Genomic DNA, 22,169 nt, shown 5'->3' with positions numbered 1-22,169 from the left:
GCAGGTAGGAGACGATGTGGCCCTCTTTTTGCTGCTCCTAAAAGTAGATTTATGGATACAGGATAGAAGCTATTAAGCTTTCGACTGAAACATGAAAAGGTTTTAGTTAGTTGTCAAAAATCTAATGAACTGACTTAATTAGTGAACTATTCACTATTGGATGTTGTGTATTCCTAGTTACTGAAGGTATTCACTCAGGTTTTAGAATTGAAAGGAATTGTTTAAGTAGCTTAGGGACTTAGAGTTCACACGAGCACCTTCTTCATAAGGAGAAAATCAAGTTTATTGTGTGTCTGTCTTGTCTGTCTTGTTCCCTAGGCAGGGTATGTCATCCGAGCATGGCCGTACCGTCAGCCTTATTGTCTACATAGCACTTCATCACAGAACTTCTGAGGTTTTCAAATACAGAATTTGCAAATTTTCTATTCCTTAATCTTTGTAGTTAGCTGGTCCTCAGGCCCATCTCAGATTCTTCATAAAGTGCTTGACTTCCTCCCCACTGGAACTATTTCTCTCCATCTTTGGAAACCTCCTGGGACATCATGCATGATTTTCTTGTAGCTTTTATTTTCCCTTTAAAGGAAATACCTGTGTATTTATCTCATCCACCACCCTCTTGGCTCCTGAAGTTGAAGGACAGCCTTCTTCATCCTTGCACCCCTGCACTGACTAGGACAGAGCCTTTCCACAGCAGGTACACAACAAACGCATCTTGACTTGGGCATTGAGTAATTCTCTGATCTCACAGGGTCTGGATTCAGAATTTGCTTTTCTGGGCATCAATCCTTCCTGCTTGTATTTTCTTATGAAATGGTATAACTCATCTGTCCTCCTGTTCTTAATCTGTAAAATGAGGGGCTAGATGAGTTGGCCTCTAGGCTCCCTTCCAGCTCTGATTCATTCTGCTTCTCAGTTCTGGACACTCATTGGAATGGCTGCCCTGACACTGGCAGCCGATGGAGGAGCCCGTTCCCTGGCTGCTGCCCTGGAGGGCACCACACCACCCAGCTTGCCCCAGTCAGGCCGTGGCGGTGGAAGGGGCACGAGGCCCAGTGAAGGCCGTGCTGCTGCTTCCCTAGGTATGTGTGCATCGCCATGGAGGCCCTGGACCAGCTGCTCATGGCCTGCCACTGCCAGAGCATCAACCTCTTCGTGGAGAGTTTCCTCAAGATGGTGGCCAAGCTGTTGGAGTCGGAGAAGCCCAACCTGCAGATCCTCGGCACCAACTCGGTAAGGAGCAGCCCAGGGGCTCTGGGTCTCCCGGCCGGGATCCTGGGGGTGGGGGCGTGCGACACCTCCGGGTCAGTGTTGGTTATGTCCTGTTCCTGTGTGGGTTCTGACTGCAAGTACCACACACTGCGGGTTTCAGTGTCCCCTTTGTGTGAACAAAGGAGCGTTTCATTTTTTAATTTGAATAAATAACATATAAGTTATATATTATAGTTTATATAAATATATAATAAAACTTGCCATTTTAGAGCATATGATTTAAAAACCTAGTGGTTTTAGTATATTCGCAAGGTCGTGCAACCAGCAGCAGTACCTAATATCTAGATAGATCATCTTTAGACTTATGATCTTCAAACTTTTTTTTACCAATCAATTTCTCCCTTAAATAATTTAAAGTGGGGATTCAATAGATTAAAAAAAAAAATAGATTAAAACAGAGGCATTCCTTTGAGAGCAGGGGGTGCCCGGGGCCTTCACAACTCAGCGCTCCATGGGGCTACTTTGAAAGCTGGTCCGGGCTATGCCTCTTTCAAAGGTAGAGTAAACCGATGTCCACAGGACAAAGGTACCAGATGAGTGGAAAGACCGCGGGGAAGCAGGAAACAGGGCTTCTGGCGTAGTGCTGCCCTTCCCTCGCTGTGTAACCCCGAGCAGGTTACCTTTTACGGGCCTCAACCTTTTCATCCACACCATGAGCAGATTGAACTTGGTCTCAGTAAGGCCTCCAAGCTATCTTGTGCTGGCCCAGCACAAATGCCTGCAATCGTAAGAGGTTATGATTTTGTGCAGAAAAGCTATCAGATAGGTCAAAAACTTCCAGCTCCATGCGTGTATCTGTATGCACTTGAATGTCCTGTTTGTTTTCTTTAATTTCTTGCTTTCTCTCCCATTCCCTCCCCTTCACAGCATACTTTAAGCTCCAGGTCTTTAAGCAGCTTAGATGCAAATATCAATATTTTATAGGGCTTAGGTGAAGGCTTTCTCTATCTGCAGGTATCACAAAGGGAAGGTTTAAGGTTTGCCCCTTGGCATCCACAACCTGAATTTGTATTGCACAGATCACAACTCCTTTCCTGTTCTACCTAAGTTGGTTTAATCGGAAGAGCATCTTCCAACTTCCCTTCCAAGGACCAAGAGGAACAACCTCTTCCCTTCTCCTTCCTCTCCCTGGGAGCCGGCTGCCTTAGACAGATTACACACTGGGGAGCTGGGGGGAGAGCCCGCTGTCATGTTGCCCTGGCAACAGCTTCAGATACTCTTTTAGTTGTCCTGTTTAAGATGACTACAGTCTAGAAGAGAACATCTGAATGGAAAATAAACCAGTCATCGTGCGTCTGTGGGGGCCACAGAAGCAGGTGGCTGCCAGCTTTAGCTTTCCCCACAGCAAATCCTCGCCCGGGGTAGGTGTTTTGTTAGCTGCAGCCTTGAACATTCAGTGTCCTGCACATTCCCCGTCGGGGTGACTCATTACATCAGCCACAGAGCAAGTCGGCTGACGAGGGCTGTGCCACAGACAGCGAAGACTAGATAAGGACAGGCTGCCATAAGTGAGTTAAGTCAAACCCTTGCGGTAGATTCAGAGCCCAGCCCGGAAGGCAGCCTTTCCTGTGTGCTAGCATTGCCCTCATCCGGATGCTCTTCCCAGCTCCCTAAGCCCCAGACCTTCCCGAACCTTCCCGAGAAATGTGTTCTTTTGCTCTTGGTTGTTTCAGAGCCGCCAGTGTGCTAGAGCTTGACATCATCATAGAGTCTAGCCTGAGAGTTCCAAGCTGGTCTTCACAGGGATTCGGGGCTTTGTGGGGGCCTGGGGAGGAGGAACAGAAGGCTCTGGGCCTTTTGCCCCTGCCTCGTCCAGCAGCCAGCTCCTTTGTACTATGTGTAGAAGTTGGCAGCATTTTATTTGGATAAAAGATTTTGCTGCCAGGAAATCGAAAGAAAGAGAGGGAAGGAGGGCACGAGAAAGGGAAAGAAAGAGAAAACCACTGAGCTCGTCTAGCCCCTCATTTTGCTGGATTTCTCTGCCCGGAGACAGAGGCCCCGGGAAGTCAGGGAACGTGTCTGTACTCGCACAGCCTGAGCACTGGCTTCAGACGGTGATTCACGCAGGCCCCTGCCTCTGTCCGCCCTGGAATCGGCGGTTGGCAAGGTCGGAGGCCCCTCCCTGGGCCCCACCGACTGTGGGGTCCTCTCCCTGGGTCCCCAAGGTGGCACCCAGCCTCTGTGCAGACACTTCCCTGCAAGCAGGCTCGGTCTGTCACACGGCGGCCACAGCCTCATGGGTGAGAGGGTGAGAAAAAGCCTCACCCCAAGCCAACTCTGCCTCCCTGGAGCCTTCTCCTCCAACCTGGTTTTGCTGTCTGAATCAGCTCAGAACAAATCTCTCCTCTGCAGAGTGTCTCTTCAAAATCCCTACCCGCTTCAAGGTCCCCAAAGCTGAAACAATGATACAGTCTCCTGGAGAGCTTTGGAAACTCACAGATTCCCGGGTCTCAACCAGACTCACTGATCAGCACCTCTGCATAGGGGACCTGGGAGTCCATGTTTTAGTTTCCTACGTGATGCTGTCAGCCAGGTTTGGGAACCACTGACCCACTCCAGTGGTTTTTGTTTTATTTTGTTTTTTGTTTTTTTAGAGACAGGGTCTCACTCTGTCACCCAGGCTGGAGTGAGGTGGCACAATCATAACTCACTGCACCCTTGAACTCCTGGGCTCAAGCAATCCTCCCACCTCAGCCTCCTGAAACTAGAACTATAGGCATGTACCACCACACCCAGCTAATTTTTCAATTTTTTTTAGAGATGGGGTCTTGCTACATTGGCCAGGCTGGTCTTAAACTCCTGGCCTCAAGCGATCCTCATGCCTCAGCTCTCAAAGCAGTGGGATTACAAGCATCAGCCCCATGCGCAGCCCTCACGCTAGTCTTAAACCTGCGCAGGACTGCTTCTTCCTTTCCCTCCTTCCTTTGTCTCTGGTGGATATTCATCCAGCTTGTGCTTGATCACCTTAAGGATGAAGTTGTGCTGAGACTTGTCACAAAATCCAAATTTGCTAACACCACTCCTGTATATTACATGCAGTAAAATATAATTTTAAAAATTTAAGTGATGTTTTCAAGCCCTTAATGAGAATACCTAAGCGCAGGATGATGATGAAGGACTGGAAAATCCAGGAGAAGGTGGAAGCCAGGGCCAGCTAAGCTTACTTATTGCTCAGGGTTCGTTTCTGCACACCTCCCTCATTGCATGGTGGGTCCAAGGATGTGTCTTGGGGACAGTGTAAATGTCCATGTGTCCTGACATTTTAAGGGCCTACACTAATGATAAACTGAAAATATTCAATTTGATAATTCCAAGATCCTTCACATAAATGATGTAACATATTAGCTTAGTATATACAAGTAGTAGTCTGAAGATTCATGGATTTAAAGTTTATACTTCCACCCTACCTCACACCATATACAAAAATTAACTCAAAATAGATCAAAGGCCTAAATATAAGAACTAAAACTATAAAACTCTTAGAAGAAACTATAGGGTTAAATCTTTATGATCTTGGACTTGGCAGTGGATTCTTATACGATATCAAAGGAAAAGCAACTAAAGAAAAAACATAGATAAGTTAGAAACTTTGTGCATCAAAGGACATGATCACGAAGGTAAAAAGATGGGAGAAAATATTTACAAATCCTATATCTGATAAGGGTCCAGTAACCAGAATATATAAAAAGTTCTTATAACTCAACAACAAAAAGACAATCCAACTAAAAGATGGGCAAAGGACTTGAATAGACAGTTCTCAAAAAAAGATACACAAATGGCCAAGAAGCACATGAAAAAGTAGTTAACATCACTAATCATTAAGGAAATATAAATCAAAACCACAATGAGGTCCCACTTCACAGCCACTAGGATGGCTGTTTAATAAAAAACACATACTGTCACACACAGAAGATGACAAGTGTTAGCAAGGATGTGTAGAAACCAGGACTCACGTGCGTTGCTGGCGGAAATGTAAAATGGTGCAGTTCCTATGGAAAACGGTTTGGTGCTTCCTCAAACAGTTAAATATGTAGAATTATCTTAGGACTCAGCAATTCCTCCTAGGTATATACCCAAAATAATTGAAAACAGGGACTCAACAAATGCTTATACACAAATGTTCGTGGCACTGTTCCCAATAGGCAAAATGTGAAAACAGCCCAGAAGATCAAGTATTCTGTGATTCTGTTTGTGTGGAATATTCAGAATAGGTAAATCTACATAGAGAGAAAGTAGATTAGTATTTGCCAGGGCCCGGGCAAGAGGGGAATGGAGAGTGACTCTTTATGGGTGTAGGATTTCCTTTTGGGGTGATGAAAATGTTTTGGTTGCAAAACGTGAATGTATTAAATGCCACTGAATTGGGTACTTTAAAATGGTTAATTTTATGCTATGTGAATTTTACCTCAAATTGACCCAAAGTCAGCAGCACGTAGGCACTTGTGTGTTTACTGTGCCACAACCTTAAATCAAGCACACACTGAGGCTGGTGCAAAGGTGAGTCCCTTAGCTGGTCTGGGGGGGGGGGGGCGGGGAGCCTCCCTGCAGCGTGTTAGAGGGAGAGGGGACCCTGGAGACGTCCCCTCTTGTAAGACAGGCTGTGCAGCGCCCTGCCCTTCCCTGTCTCATCCCCCCGCCTCCCGCCTCCCTGGGCTCTTCCTTTCTCTCCCAGGTTCAGCTGTCGCTAGGCTTCCCTCCTTTGCCAGCCTCCCGGACCCCGAGGGACCACACTGTCCACCTACCCTGCCCTCCCTGGTCCCACACAGCCACCCGCCTTCTCTGCTCGAACGTCCCACCTCAGAAAACCACACCACCTGTGGGTTGGGGCCTCCTCAAACACGCGCCTTACAATTTTACTGGGATTTTCAGGCCAGCTCCCTCGTCCATTCTTTGGCCACCTCCCTCGCGCGTCCTCAAGGTGGTGGTTACGAACCTTCCGTTTTCTTGAGTCCCTTCCCAAATCTGCTTCTTCAGCCTCAGACATGGCTTGGCCTCCTCTCCCACTGAGGACGTAGGGGCTGCCCGGGGGCTCCCTCCACTTCCTGTGTCTCTCTTGCTCCTCTCCACAGGGGGCCCCGCCCCCAGGAACCCCCACATCCATTTCCCCTCCCCCCCCCCCCCCCCCCCCCCCCCCGCCGTCTCTACCCTGTCCTTGCTCTGGTTCCTTCCCTCAATCTACATTCAGGTTTCTTCAGTGTAGAAATAAACAAATAAACAAGAAAAAAACCCAAAATTACATTCTCCTGCATAACCACAAAGTACCTTCAGCTCACCTGACAAAATCAATAGCCATTCCCTGAGATTATTTTTATGTAGCCCAAATTCAATTGTCTTCATGGCTATCCTCTTTCAAATCAGGACCCTATAAAGATTGTGCATCCACTTTTGTTTCCCACGTCCTCACCTCTCTTAGCTGGCTTCCCAGCCTCTCTCTGACGCTCTTTCTCTAGTGACGTTGACTTGTTCAAGAGAGCAAGTCAGTTGCTGTGTAGAATGCCCCACATTCTGGATGTGTCTGATTGTGTCCTGTGGCGTCATTTATCTTACTCGCCTGTCTCTTGTATTTCCTGCAAACTGGAATTAGATCTGAAGGTTTGATTGGATGCAGGTAACTGCTTTTGGCCACAACACTTCATGGGGGTGCTGGGACCTGCAGCGAGGGCACCAGCAGGCACAATGTCTGGTGTCCCACATTTATGGGCGCTAAGCGTGGTCCTGGGTTGGGGGGTGCCAGCCAGCCCTCTCCCTTGTAAAAGCATGCTTTTGTCTGTGCAGTTAGAAATCTGTGGAAATCATGCAAGTGACCCACTCCCCACCCACTTGTTTTTATCTTGTGGTGGCATTTCTCCCTGTGACTGCACCCTTCATACTCCCTTGACGTCCATGGGCTTGTTGTCCTGACTCTTCCCACCCAGCTCACCCTGCTTAGCTTTTGTAGTTGGCTGAATAATGCCCTTCCACCCCGCAGGATGTCTGTGTCCTAACCCTGGACCCTGTGATGCTACCTTATGTGACAAAAGGTGACTTTGCTGATGTGATCAAGTTTAAGATCCTGAGCCGGGGGAGGTCACCCTGGATAATGCAGGTGGCCCTGATGCAATCCCAGGGTCACTATAATGACGGACACTGGGGATCAGGGGCAGAAGGTGACGTGATCGTAGAAGCGAGGGACAGAGAGAAAGATTAGAGGATGCTCTGCTGCTGGCCCTGAAGGTGGAGGAAGGGGGCATGAGCCCAAGGATGTAGGTGGCTCCTGGAAGCTGGAAAAGACGAGGAAACAGATGCTCCCCTGGAGCCTCCAGAAGGAACGCAGACCCTGCAGGCCCATTTTAGGCTTCCGAGCTCCAGAACTGTGAGATAATAAATTTGTGTTGTTTTAAACCACTAAATTGTGGTGATTTGTTACAGCAGCCACAGGAAACTAAGTCAGTTTCTTTTAATGATTCTCTTCCTCATGCCCCTGAAATGTCTGTGGTCTCCACGGCTCTGTGCTCTACCCTCTCCCACGCCATAGGCTCCCCCGGGACAATTTCATCAACTCTGTGGTTTTAACTGTCACCTGTAGACTAGAAATGCTCCCGTCTCCATCACCCGTGCAGAAGTCAGCACTGCTGGGGACCAGCGGGCTGGAGGCGGGTTCCATGAAGTCCGGCGAGGGCAGAACAGCAAGGCCGGTGAAACGGCTCAGGCATGGCGCTCTGCACCCGCTGAGGGCAGGATCGCAGAGCAGAGGCAGCTGGCGCTTCCTGACTGCAGGCCTTGGGGGCCAGAAGGGATGGCTTCTCAGGGACAGCAAGGACTAGACTTTCCCAGGAATCCTTAAAACCACAGCTAGTGTTGCAAAGAGTTTTGAAGGAGGGATGGTGTAATATGGGTGGATGAGAGCGTATGTCGTAGGTCTGGAGAATCACTGTGCCTTGGCTGGCATTCAGGAGGTTTGCAAGACATGATCAGGTTACTGTGGAACTGTTCTTCTGGCTCTGGTGACAACTGCTTCAGGGAGTGGCTGTAAACAAGAGGAGCGGGAGAAAGGGGCAGGCAGTGTTATAGCCAAAGGCATGTGGTTTGGAGGATTTGCTTTCTGGCTAGGATGTGGCGTTCACATTTCTCCTTGTGCAGGTAAACACAGCAAAAACGCCCGCAGTCCTTGAGCTGCAAGAGACTAGGGGTTCTCTCTGTGCCCGGTATTTTTAACTGTTCTGTTGTTGACAGCAGGAGGTGGTTTGGCTCCGCGTGCCCATCTGTAGAAGAGGGAAAGCCTGTCTTCTGCTGGAGAGGCTCGGCTGGTGGAAAGGCCAGCCAGCTCCCCCCGCTCCAGACCAGGGCAGAACTCTTTGGCAGTGTCAGTCTTTGGAGCTTGTTTTCTCTTTATTGACCCTTAGTAACCCTCAGTTTTCACACAGCTGTGGCTCCTGCCTGCCTCTGTGGGAGGGTGGGTGATCTGTTCCAGCAAACTTGGCACCCTTTGTTGTATATAAAGAGCTGACACTTTGATCTTGAAAGGGTGGCCCTAGCAGTGCCCCTGGCCTTTGAAATGTCACATGTTCAGAATCTTCGATTTGTTGCTATGGCGACCTTCCTCATTGTATCTATGTCTTAAAAAATAAAACAAAAATCCCAACTTTATTTTTTCATGATCTTGTGCATTAGGCAACTAGCATTTTGATAAAAGCCACTTAGAATGTATGAATTATTAGCAATGGTAGGGGTGAGGCAGACAGTAAGTTCCTGCTGTGTCGTGCATTTCAAAAATAGTGACCTGAGTGTGGTGGCTTGCACCTATAATCCCAGCTACTCGAAATACCGAGGCGGGAGGATTGCTCGAGCCCAGGAGTTCCCTGGGTAAATGAGCCCAGTGAAAACTCATGGCGTGTTGACGGCATGCCAAAAATGCGCTGGGGAAAAGAAATGAGGAGGTGGCTGTTAAGTGTGATAGGCAGGGAAGGTGGAGGTCTGGTCATACTAAGCCTATAAGGCAGGTGCTCATATTATCCCCGTTTTACAGATGGGGCAGCTGAGGCACAGGGAGCTTAAGTAGCGTGGCCCAAGTCACCCTACTAACAAGTGGGGGAGGTGGGATTCAAATATGCAGTCTGGCTCCAAACGCCTTCTCGTAATCATGACAGTACACTGCCTCTCATAAGAGGGATGAAGGCCTCGCTCACGGTAAAGCCCAAGAGTCCCAACCCCATCTCAGCCAAGTTTGGGCATAGTTCCCAAGTGGACTTCCCCAGTGAGTGTGGTCCGTAACCAGGGCCCTAAGAAGCACCCATCCGACCCTCTGAGTCACCATCACCAAAATCCCGAGTTTGGCCCCCTCATGCCAACCCCTGGAAGATTCGGGAGCGGCATGGGGTGGGCTCTCTAGGAACTGCCCCCACAGGGACACTGCAGGCCACTGCTCCCTGACACGTTGTCTAGCTGGGTTGCTGTGTCTGTGCATTCATGCTCACAGACTGGGGGAAGGGACGCTCCTCCTATCAAGCTATCAAACCCAGTCATAAAAAAGGAATGAAATCCTGTCATTTGCTGCAGCGTAGATGGAACTCGAGGGCATTATCTTAAGTGAAATAAGCCAGGCACAAAAAGGCGAGTATCACGTGTTCTCACGTATGTGTGGAAGCTAGAAAATGTAAACACATGCAGGTAGAGAGTGGAAGAAGAGATAACAGAGACTGGGGTGAGCGGGGAGGTTGGCGGGGCGCTGAAGAGAAGTGGGTTAAAGGGTAGGAACCCACAGCGAGACAGGAATAATTTGTGTTTGATAGCAGAGTAGGGTGACTGTACTTGATAGAAATATATTGTACTCGGGTGATGGACAACCTAAACACCCCAACTCGATCACTGCACAGTATATACTTAATAACAAAATTTCCCATGCATCTCATAAATTTGCACCAACAAAAAAAAAAGCTATCAAATCAAGGGTCCCTACAGGATGCTCACAGATCCTAGTACCAAAAAGGTGCTTATTTTGTTAGATCGCCCTGTTGCCACCCATAACATTATAAATGGGCCACTTACCCTCTGCATGGGAGGTCCGGGACTGGCATTGAGTGCAGTCTCACTAGACCCCAGGACAGAGCAACAGTCCTGGCAGAATGAGGGAATGAATGGGCAGCAGCCCGCGCTTCACAGCTGCAGCCTCCCAGACAGTCCTGAGCTCCATAGGGGACACAGTGTCTTCCAGAGATGGAGCCACACTAGGTCATCCCTCCAACACTTGGTCCAATCCCGAACCACTCCAGTTCTCCCCTTCCAAGGAGGTGGCCATCTATCTTCCCAGCCTTACCAAGGACGTGCTTCCCTGGGTTTTCCCAAGGTCCTGCTAAAGCTTTCTTCCCCCCAACCAGGCCTCAGAACATTTCCATAGCTACTGGGCCAGTTTACCCTGGGCCAAAGGACACGGGGTCTGTAGATCCCCTGCCCAGACTCTCCAGTGGGGAGGGACTTAAAAATGCAGATACCTAAGCCCCACCCCCAGACAGTCTGTTCAATAGGCCCAGGGTGGCTCAGAAATCTGCATTTTTAACAAGCTCCCCAGGTAGTTCTGATGCATGTTGAAATTTAAAGAGCAAAGAGCAGGGGACCCAGTGTCAGAATTCCCAAGTCTGAGGCCCAGGTCCAGCTGTCACAAGCTGAGGGACCTCAAATAATTCACTTGCTCCCTTAAAGCCTCAATTTCCTCATCTCTACAATGGGAGCAATGTATGTCCTGCTAAACTCACTCATTCGCTGAAAATTATATGAGGTAATGGATATTGTCATAGGCTGAAGAATAGTGCCCCAAAAGATGTCTACACCCTAATTCCTGGAACCTGTTAATATTACCTTGTATGGAAACAGGGTCTATGTAGGTGTGATTAATGTAAGGATCTTGAGATTAGGAGATTAGCCTGGATTAGCCTGGTGGTCCCAAATGCAATCACAAGCGTTTTATAAGAGCCGGGCAGAGAGAGGTTTGACAGACAGGAGATGACATGAAGACCAAGGCAGAGATAACACAGGCACAGACAACTAATGCAGAAGTGTAAGCAGCAAGTGCCGTAGAAACATTTAATGTTGTTAGTACTTAGAATATAGGTGGGCCCGGTGTGGCCATTCTTGACAAAAACTCCTGTGTCTATGAAGAGCTTCTTCAAGAACTCATGCCTTTTGGTGCCTTTTAGGTATTTTGTAGACTTCCAACAGAACAAGGCAGGGAGCAAACTTTCCTAAACCATATATGAATTTGTTTTCCGATCCAGTGGGATGGATGGGAAGGCGCGGCGCATGCAGTGTGGGCGTGTTAAGAGTAGAATGCTGGTTTTAAGTGCTGTTTACAAGGTATTTGTATGTCGCCCTGGCGAACACGGTTGTTCAGTGATCGTGCGGTGCTGAATCCTGGAGGGGCCATACAAAGTTTAAGCTGCTTAGAATCAGAACCTCGCTAATAATGTGCCTCGATCCACACAGTTCCTCATATTCCCAGAGCTCAGGGAGCTTTTCTGAAGCTTCTCTACTTCAGTCACATGCCTAGGAGGTGACATGCACAGTTTAAAGAAAAGAAAACCAGTGTTCAGCCCCCTCCTTCCTAGTCATGCGGCGGTGGCTGCAGGAGCTCCCCTCCTCGGCCCTCCTCCCGCCCTGGGGCTGTGCTCTGGCCCACCCTGGTGCACCAGGGACCCCCGGGCCCTGAATGGTGCTTCAGGGTGCTTGGCTTCATCTTCCAGCTCTCACTGCCTTCCGCCCCCACCCCTCCTCCCGTCCTCTGGTGCCTGGAACTCACTTCCTTCTCTCCACACACCCCCAGCGTCACACTTGAGCTGTGTTGTCTGCACGGTCCATGCTGCCCATCTGGGCTCCTGGCTGGGCCCATGCTGGCACCATGAAAAGGTCAAGGGTCAAACCTCATCTGAGCCCAGCCCAGAGTGCATGGAGTCGACCACAAATGACCACTGTCACCACGACTTCTGTGGTGCTGCTGCCTGAGCACGCCTCGGTCACTCTGCATACGTCCCCTCATTTAATCCCAATAAGCACCTATGACACAGGTCCTAGTATCCCCATTTTACAGAATATTCACTCCCAAATATACATATGCCTTTTAGATGTAGCTTGCAAAGAACTATCTCCCTATCTGCTTTGCATGTTGAGATTCTATCAGTCGGCAGAAAATAACCGTGTGTTTTTTGTTTTTTTTGAGACAGAGTCTCACTCTGTGCCCAGGCTAGAGTGCCATGGCATCAGCCTAGCTACAGCAACCTCAAACTCCTGGGCTCAAGCAATCCTTCTGCCTCAGCCTCCCGAGTAGCTGGGACTACAGGCATGTGCCACCATGCCCGGCTAATTTTTTCTATATATTGTTAGTTGTCCAGATAATTTCTTTCTATTTTTTTTTTTTTAGTAGAGACAGGGTATTGCTCTTGCTCAGGCTGGTCTCGAACTCCTGAGCTCAAACGATCCTCCCGTCCCGGCCTCCCAGAGTGCTAGGATTACAGGCATCAGCCACTGAGCCAACCGTGTGTTTTTAATGTAAGAACAAAACATTACCATAATTACTGATGTTTGTGGAAGCTGCTAATTTTCATCCAGAAAAAGTTACTAACAACTTTTAAGTAGTTAAATAGGAACATAGATTGACAATACCGAATAGCATGGGAGTACACTAACGAGATACTTTTAGGAAGAATAGTGTGTCTTTTTTTGAACCAGCAATTGTTTGTAAAAGATACAAGGAATAATAATGGAGAATATATTTTACTGTAAATCTAATCTTTTTAGGGTTGTTTGGGGTACTAAATTTATAACATTAAACAAAATAACCTAAAAGAATTACATTGAATTTTTAGTAATTAACCCCATTTAGTCTGCGATTCTTGCTTCTCTGCAGGACTCCGTTGAAATTAAGTCCCTATTTAGAATTGCAGATGTGTGGCACAGTGATGCAGAAGGAATCTAGCAGCTGAGAATGCTGATCGAGACTTACTGAACTAAAATGGCAAACTTAAAAAGTTTACTCAAATTTTTAACAATGAAATGTAATTACATCCTTAAATCAAATTTCAAATTTGTTCTTGAGTGCCAGATTTGTTCTAGGGCGGTGCCACATGCTTTGACACTGGCTTTCACTCGGGGTCAGTATTGTTCCTAGAGGCCTTTCAGCCCGCGTGTTTCCGCAGCTCTGGATGGAGGGGTGAGAGCAGGCCCCTACCTGAGCCCCTTCGTGTTCCCCTCTCCTCTGTCCTCTGCTCCCCCCAGCAGGGAGGGCCCGAGAAGGGCCGTGGTTTCCACTCCCATGTCGTGGACGGGGAGGTAAGCAGGGCTGGGAGCTCAGATCTCCGAGTGTGCTCTGGGAGGCAGGCCAGAGCCCGTCCGGGTGCGTGGTTCCGTGGCTTTACCACGGCTGGGGTCTGGGGCGCTCAGCAGTGAGGAGCACAGCGGGTCAGCTCTCACGTGTTTCTCCTTCCTCCCGGCCAGTTTGTGAAGTTTGCCAACATCGAGGAGGATACCCCATCCTATCATCGGAGTTACGACTTCTTTGTGTCCCGATTCAGTGAAATGTGCCACTCGAGCCACGATGACTTGGAAATCAAGACTAAGTGAGTAGGGGACAGCAAGGGTGGCCTGCTCAGCTCTCGGCAGAAGCACCAACGTGTTTTGTGGCGTTTACGTCTGCTCTCGTGTTGCTGGGGAGGAGGAGCACTGGGCTGGACGTGGGTGGGCGGGCAGCTCTGGGCTCCCCACACGTGGTTTCTAAAGGAAAAACCACGTGGGCCAGAAAACAGGGCTAGATGTAAGATAATGGGCCTTGAGCTTAACTTGAGAGCAAGTGACAGAACACACATATGCACACACCCTCCCCCCCTCCATACACGCTTTTGTTCAGAATTACATGCATTGATACTCCAGAAACACCATTATCCACCAAAATCTACACCTACCAATAAGGAGCCAAAGTCCTTGCTCTGCTTGATCCTGGCTGCCTTCCTCACTTCAGCCTCTCTCCCCTCCCACTCACTCATTCTCCCATGACCAGGGCCACGGCCATAGCCACACAGCCCTCTTTGCTGTGCCTCAAGCATACCAGGGCGTTCCTGCCCCAGGGCCTTTGCACAGCCTATGCCTATGCCTGGAATGCTCCCTCCATGGATCTGCATAGCTCACTGCTCCACCTCTGTCAAGCCTTTGCTCAAATGTTCCCTTGTCAGTGAAGCGGCCCCTGCACACGCCCACATGCCCACTCCCTTCTTCCTTACCCTGCTCTGGTTGTTTCCTATGGCACTCATCCCTTTTGAACATGTTTCATCATTTACTTACTATGTTCTTATTCATTGCCTGTCTCTTCCCACTGCAGCGTGAGCCCTACCAGGGCAGGAGTCAGGGTTTTGTTCACTGATGCACCCCAAGTGCTAAACCAGTGCCTGGAGAGCAGGAGGCACTTGATGAGTATTCGCTGGGTGAATGGCAGAGTGAATGGATGCTTCCAGATAAACGTCTCGAATTTCAGAATACACTTTTACATACACACACGCAAATTTATAAACACACTTAACTCACAGAAACGTACTCATTTGAATGTAATCAGGTACTGAAAAAAAACAGAAACATACTCATAGACATAGAAGTAAGACCTCTCAAAACCACAAAGAAATTCAAATGAAAATACGCTGGCACAAATACAAGAAGCACAGTGCCCAGAGTCACACTGATGATCAGTAAATATGTGATGGAGCAGGACGTAGGTGTTTTGTGTCCAGCATTGTCCTTGGAACTATATGGAGCCAGAGAATCAGAAACAGGCGTCTGCCTCCAGAGACTGTGTCCTCCCCTCAGGAAGGCTCTGTGACACTAGAGAACATGTGTAAAGGAAGAAAAGCTGTCCGTGCCCAGCAAAGACACAGGAGATGTGGGAGGAGGCAGAGGCCGGGCTGAAGGTGCCAACAGGGGACGAGTCTCCATTGGTTGGTTCTGGAACTCAGCTCCTTCCTTCATCACATCAGTGTCTCAGAGGTGTCCCAGGTGCCATATTATGTAGAACGGCTGGTGGGGGGGCTGCAGCAACAGGGAGTGAATCCTCCACTGCCCGGGCTGCTGGTTCCCACAGCTTCCAAGGCAGTGGGAAGGCTCCTGGGTGGCAGCGTCTGGGCCGCCCCAGTCCCTGAGATTTCTGTCCAGCCAGGCGCTGTGCTGCCCCAGTGCCTCTGATGCGGCCAGCAGGGCGTCCAGGCGGAAGGAGCCCCTCATCCTTGCCCAGGGTTGGCTTCCCAAGTAGCCACCTGACCCCAGAAAGGCCAGAAGAGGCAGAAGGGGCTGGAGCAGTTGTTGAAGGAGGGGCAGGACTGTGACCAGATGTGGTGTAACGGCTGGTGCCTCGCTGTCCAGAGGCAGAGTGACACTACACACACACCGTCCGTCAACCCACAGTGTGCGACATGGCCAGCACTGCGTCCCCGCAGCAGCAGGGGGTCCTGAACATCAGGAGGACGGCTGAGGCTTGCCCCCTCCCCCGGCAGTGCCATTACACCCACAGACTAGCACTTGTCACCCATGACAGGAAGGCCGCAGGGGTGAGAGGGGAGGGATTGTCTGGCATCAGTCTTCTTCCTTCCTGCGCCTTCTGCCTCTCTCTCTCCGGCACCTCCCTTTTCCCTGAGGTCTCCCGCTGTGGTTCATTTCCTGCTGGTCTTTCCAGAGTCCAGAGTGGGGGCAGATGTGCGCTGGGCTCTCTGTGCGCACAGCGTCGCTTTGCTGTAGGAGCCCAGGGGATGCCTATGAATGCCGATGGCTGCCCTTTCCAAGGACACCCTTGGCTGTCCACAGTGGGGATGTATGTGTGTGTGCGTGTGTGTGTGCGCGCACACTGTGTGTGACCCCTCAGGGCCAACAGATCAGTATTCTCTGAACTGCTGCTGGGTCCAGAGACTGCACAGGCCCCTGGCCATGGGTAGGTCTCCAGTGAGTTCAGTAAGGGAACAGTGAGAAGTTCCCTCTTCCCCAGGCCTGATCTCTCTGAACTTGTTGTGAAAGGGTCAGACAGCTCTGGGTGTCACGGAATGAAACGTGCACATGTACAGAAGGGATCCTGGGGAGATTGAAGGAGTGCAAAGTCATTAGGAAGAGAAGAAAAGTTATTCCACACTCACACCTAAGGAAGCCCTGGGTAGAAGGGCCGAGCCTGGTTTCTTGCCAGCCAGGCCCTCTTGGGTGGGACGAATGAGCCCAGCATGTTTGGGGTGTATCTCAGTTGTGCTCTCAGCAGTGCCTTCTCACTTGGAGCCAGGGATAGAAGTGGAATAATATTCCAGTCAGTTTACTCTCAAGTCTCGACAGCGTCTGGCTCAGGGGCTTGAGTGGGAGTCAGGGTCAGAGTGGCCAAGTGTTTCCCCAGGGCGTCCCTGCCCACTGCCAGCAGCCCTGGAGGGTCCTGGACCAGGGCGTCCTGGTGCTGCCAAGCTCCTGCCACCCCTCAGTGACGGTCACTCGGTAAGGCCCAGGGTCGCACCCTTGTAACCCCACTTAAAACTGAAGCTGAAAATACAACTGTCAACTAAACATTTAGAAAAACTGCTGTTCAGCTCCAACAGTCATCAAAAGGATGCAACCAAAATAGCTACAAGATGTGTGGATTTTTCTGAGCCATAAAATTAGAACAGATGTTTAAAATGAGATCCTCAGTGCTGCGGCGGGCACAGGCAGGCACAGTGAGAACCGCAGCCTCCTGCCGCCTGCACGGGGCGGGGGAGGGGAGTGTCACTTGGCAGTATTGGGAGACTTCCTTTCATTTCTTACCTTGCAATTCAGTGATTCCACTCATGGCAAGGACTTGAAACGTAGTAAAATAGTTTATACAATGATATCCATCATAGCATTATTATAATAGCAAAAAATCGGGAAATAAATGATCAATGGGGACCAGTTTAGAAAGTCCTTGTAGTCAATCATGCAATCATTCAGCATGTTTTGAGAAGTTAATGATAGAGAAAAATGCTTATAACCAAATGTTATGTGACAAAAAGCCAATACAAAGCTGGATAAGGTGGCTCACACCTGTAATTCCAGCACTTTGAGAGGCTGAGGCAAGAGGATTGCTTGAGGCCAGGAATTTGAGACCAGCCTGGGCAATATGGGAAGAACCCATCACTACAAAAAAATAAAAATAACTTAGCCAGGCATGGTGGTGCATGGCTACTTGGGAGGCTGAGGCAGGAGGATCTCTTGAGCCCAGGAGTTGGAGGGTGCAGTGAGCTGTGATTATGCTACTGCACTCCAGCCTGGGTGACAGAGGGAGACTCTGTCTCTTAAAAAAAGAGGGGGGAGGGCAATACAAATTAAATCTGCAATAGGTTCTTAATTCTGTTATATATTATGTGTAGAAGAAAGGAAAAACACCAAAATGCCCAGTAATGGTTATTTGGAATAAAGATGGTAGGGCTAAATCTTCTCTATACTTTTCTATAATTAGCATGTATTATTTTATAATCAGGAAAAGAGTTTGATATAAAAAAGAAAAGAAGAGACTTCAGGCAAAAATATTAGCCTTTATTAATGGCCAGTAAAGAAGGCTTCCTCCCACGGGGCTGTGCTGATCCTGAGTTGGCACAGGGGGACTGGGGGTGTGCAAAAGAGGCCCCTTTGTGTTGCTACTCAGTGTCCCCTCTGATTTCTCAGCCAGTTTAGCCCCGGCTGGACCCCCTTTGCACCCGAGAGCCTGCAGCTCTCGGTCTTGCCGTGCAGATCTGCCACCCCCTGCCCTGTAAGTTGCTCACGGCCCTGGATTTGGCCTCATCAGTCCTTGGCAGCACTTTGAGCTCTTATATCTTGGGCCCAGCTAAGTACTACAGGGGGAGAGCTGGAGCGGCCAGCACCCTAGGGATGCAGCCTGGGTGTGACCAGGGCAAGGGCGGTCTGGGAGTCTCCACGACCAGCCAGAAGACATGGCTTCTTGGGCTTGTGTCCACCAGCACACAAAGCCGGCCAGCTGGGAGGTCAGGTCAAGGGAAGAGTAGCAGGTGGTCTCCATTCTGCCTTCCGGTGGATGAATGTATCCCCATCCTCCAAACTGTGCTCCTCTCTTTGCCACAGAAGCTGGACTTCTCAGGGCTCGAGGACTTCATAGTCGCATTTCACCCTGTTCCTTACAGAATTCGAATGTCGGGCATCAAAGGTCTGCAAGGGGTGGTGAGGAAGACAGTGAATGACGAATTGCAGGCCAATATCTGGGACCCACAGCACATGGACAAGATCGTCCCGTCGCTGCTTTTCAATCTGCAGCACGTAGAGGAAGCAGAGAGGTAAGCCGGCTGGGATGGAGCTTCGACCTCGGGGAGCCACATGGCTTGGGCACACAAGGCCAGGGATCGTGGCTCTGTGGCTTGTTCTGCAATCAGTCCAAAGCTGGCTCCCCAGGAGCCTGGGTCTGGCCTTCTGCCAGCCAGCTGTACCCCTTAACATCTGCCCTAGCGAAGGAAGGGCAGCCGTGGCGCTGGGCCCCCTGGGGCAAGTGGGTGCTGGAAGGACACAGGGAGCCAAGAGTCAGGTTACCTTTGTCTCCCTGGAAGCAGTGGGCCAAGGAGGTTTTAAAATGCCTTTCACGGCTCCAATTACTGAGGACTTTTCCTCCGGACCTTCCTTCCTCCTGCGCTTCCTGATGCTATTTCAGGCCCTTAAAACGCGCATGTTTGCCCAGCCTGCAGCCACTCAGCAAGACTTGCAGATACCGGGTTTTAATCTTGGAGCCCCTAAGCATAGGATTCATTCCCATCCCTGCCCCTCACCTTTCCCCTCTGTGAAATGGGACGGTGGGGAAGCTTCATGTTGCTGTCCCACCTTGGCCATCTGTGCATGATGCTGGTTGGGGACACTGGGTTTCTCACTTTCAGTCGATGGAGTGGAGGCTGCTGGAGACTGGCCGGGAAGTGAGTATGCCCTCTGGTGGCTGTTTCTGGGATAGCATCTCACTGACGGCTCCCTCTGTGGTCTCTGGCGTCTCAGGGCCAGGGCTCCTGGTTCTGTCCCTATCTGGGCCCACTCCCTGTGACTTGGGTACCACTGAGCCATGCCTGAGCCAACCACCGTGCCTTTCCTTTTCCCTACCTCTCCTTCCTCTCTCTCCTTCCTCCCTCTTCCTTCTGCTTTCTCTCCCTTTTCTGTCTGACCCCTTCCCTCTCTTCATATCCCATCTCCTCCTTCTGAAGCCTTAGGAGCATCAAGACACACCCCAGGCCCTTAGGCTCAGAGCCCTTCCCACAGGGGCACGCCAGGCCTACCCTTAAGAATTTCCAGACAAGGACCTTTATCCCTTTCCCCCCCAGCCTTCCTCCTTTTCCCCCAGTTGGGGGCATCTTTGCCCCATTTACTTTCTGACACCACGGTGCCTCCCTGTTGCCTAGTGCAGCCCGTGTCAGATTCCTTCCTGCCCGACTGTCACCACTGGCAGGGATGAGGCACAAAAACACAGGGCTGCACACAGCCTGACTCCCAACTTTGCATTCTGGCCTTGACCATGTGCCTCTGTTTCCCCAGCCGGTCTCCCTCACCCCTCCAAGCACCAGAGAAGGAAAAGGAGAACCCGGCAGAGCTGGCCGAGAGGTGCCTTCGGGAGCTGCTGGGCCGGGCTGCCTTTGGCAACATCAAAAACGCCATCAAGCCTGTTCTCATGTGAGTGTCCCTGCCCCCCGCCCCAGCCTTCAGCCTTGAACTGTTGCAGGCCCCCAGCATCGCCTTGCCGGCGTGGGGAGAGGGGAAGGGATATTACATATTACAGTTGTGGTGCTGTGGCCAAGTCGGTCCCTTCTCCGTGCCTGTGTTCCCTGCAATACGACAGTAAGAGCCACCGCACAGTGCCCGAGTGCAGTGTGGGGAGAGGAGCTGGTAGGAAGGCACCCAAAGCTGAACGAAGGTGCCGAGCTTCATTCCACACGTCCACAGACATGGAGCCCTGTCCCTGGGCCTCTCTCCAGCTCTGGGGCTGGGATGCCCCAGCGTCTTTCATGGTTCTCTTCTCTCAGCCGCACCTGTAAGCCTTTCCTCACCTACCCGGGAACAGTGTGGGCTCTCAGGAGATGTCACTGTCCCTCCAAGTGAATCTCTCCTCCCCACCATCACTTAGCATTTCACAGTTGTTCCCCTATATTTTCTCCTTCACAGCCATCTGGATAACCATTCTCTTTGGGAGCCCAAGGTGTTCGCCATCCGTTGCTTTAAAATCATCATGTACTCGATTCAGGTACGGCGGCTCTCCTGGTCCTGCTTGTCCCCCCAACTGAGGGCATCTCTGGAGCAGGACAGTGCACTAAAGCAGAAAGCCAGATGTCCTGTGACTTCTCCTAAGCCCCCGGTTGTCTAAACCAGTGCTGCTTAAACCAGCGGTGGAGAAGGGCTGGCTTAATTTCCAGTACAGCACAGACCAATACTTTTATAAAATACAATTGAAACAAATTCCTAGAAAAATTAAATGAAAAACTCATGGAAAATACAAGCCCACATATCAGACCCTTGGCTGCTGCGGCTCTGTCGGATTGTTTGCGGGACACTGACTCTCCGGTCCTGTACTTACCATCCTGTGTACACCGATATCAGACAGATCTTGAATTGGCCCCAGCCCACACTTTGGGCAGCACTGGACTAAACCATGTGGCCTCTCGTGGCCCTTGCCAGTAAGATCTGAGGCTGGGAAAAAATGAAAAGGAAGACAATAGTTTAAAATGGACTTTGGACCCATTTGAAGTAAAAGGGCCCAGGAAAATTGTGCAAACCCAGGTCTTCACTGGGATTTGGTTCTTTGTTGGACCAAGGGGGGCAGGGAGCTCCAGAAAGGGCACTGGGTGTGGGTGCCACCTGCAGTGCCCGCTGGCCTGGGGGCATCACTTTAGTTTACCCCTGGCCTTTGCGTGCCAGAAGAGGGCTGCCTGACCCCGAGGCCACGTGGGGGTTGCCGACTGGGGCCCAGCGCGTCTTCCTCCCCGCAGCCGCAGCACTCGCACCTGGTCATCCAGCAGCTCCTCGGCCACCTGGACGCCAACAGCCGCAGCGCCGCGACCGTGCGCGCTGGCATCGTGGAGGTTCTGTCGGAGGCTGCTGTCATCGCGGCCACCGGCTCTGTGGGTAAGTAAGGGGCGCTGAGCGAGGGAGCGAGGGCCGGGGAGCCCCGGGGACAGAGAACTGCCCTTGCCGGGTGGGTCTTCCTCAGGAGGAGAAGTTGGCTGGGGAAGTTGGGGGACAGAAGCAGCGCCTACCTGGACGTGAGCCCGGGCTTGCCTGGAACGCAGCCCCGGGGGGCGGGGGAAGCGAGAGGGGTGCCAGCCCTGGATGTGGGGTCTCCCGCCCCACTGCGCGCAGGGCCCACGGTGCTGGAGATGTTCAACACGCTGCTGAGGCAGCTGCGGCTCAGCATTGACTACGCCCTGACCGGCAGCTACGACGGCGCCATCAGCCTGGGCACCAAGATCATCAAGGAGCACGAGGAGCGCATGTTCCAGGAGGCGGTGATCAAGACCATCGGTGGGGCCCGGGGGCGGGGCCAGGGAGGGCAGGGCCCCGTGTAGGGACTGGGGCCCCCACAGCAGCGTCAGTCTGGGCATTGCAGGATTGTCACGCTCCCTGTCATGCTATGCACGGACATTGGAGAAATCGGGTCTGTCCACGGTATGCAGGACTGGCCGGGCGGGGTCTGAGAGCACAGGACAGTCCCCTGGGTTCTCCGCCAGGGCTTCGGATCCCCGTCCGGAGCCCCGCTGTCCATCAGGCCTGCGGCCTCCAGGGTTGGGCCTTTGAGGGGAGGTGCAGACTGAGGAAGAGACCGGGGAGAAAAGGGGAAAGGCAGCAGGTGGTGGAGAGACGTGCTCCTGGGTGCGGAGAACTGTAAAGCCACGCACGAGCGTGTGAGGGGCCCAGCGCTTTCAGAGCCTCCCTCTGCCCTG

At 51.0% G+C, this 22,169-nt stretch overlaps 1 protein-coding gene across 1 annotated transcript in view; it reads left to right on the top strand.

The window, feature by feature from the left end:
• EFR3B (EFR3 homolog B) overlaps positions 1-22,169 on the top strand; it is a 45,448-nt gene that overhangs the window by 8,199 nt on the left and 15,080 nt on the right. The window contains exons 3-9 of the mRNA XM_069494798.1: positions 1,080-1,230; positions 13,729-13,850; positions 18,393-18,542; positions 19,774-19,908; positions 20,398-20,476; positions 21,219-21,354; positions 21,589-21,750. Coding sequence (XP_069350899.1) covers positions 1,080-1,230; positions 13,729-13,850; positions 18,393-18,542; positions 19,774-19,908; positions 20,398-20,476; positions 21,219-21,354; positions 21,589-21,750 — 935 coding nt within the window. The remainder of the gene's footprint in view (positions 1-1,079; positions 1,231-13,728; positions 13,851-18,392; positions 18,543-19,773; positions 19,909-20,397; positions 20,477-21,218; positions 21,355-21,588; positions 21,751-22,169) is intronic.

The sequence above is a fragment of the Eulemur rufifrons genome, chromosome 19 (genome assembly GCF_041146395.1).
Source record: "Eulemur rufifrons isolate Redbay chromosome 19, OSU_ERuf_1, whole genome shotgun sequence".
Lineage (NCBI taxonomy): Eukaryota > Metazoa > Chordata > Mammalia > Primates > Lemuridae > Eulemur > Eulemur rufifrons.
This window is presented reverse-complemented; position numbering and strand designations above follow the sequence as displayed.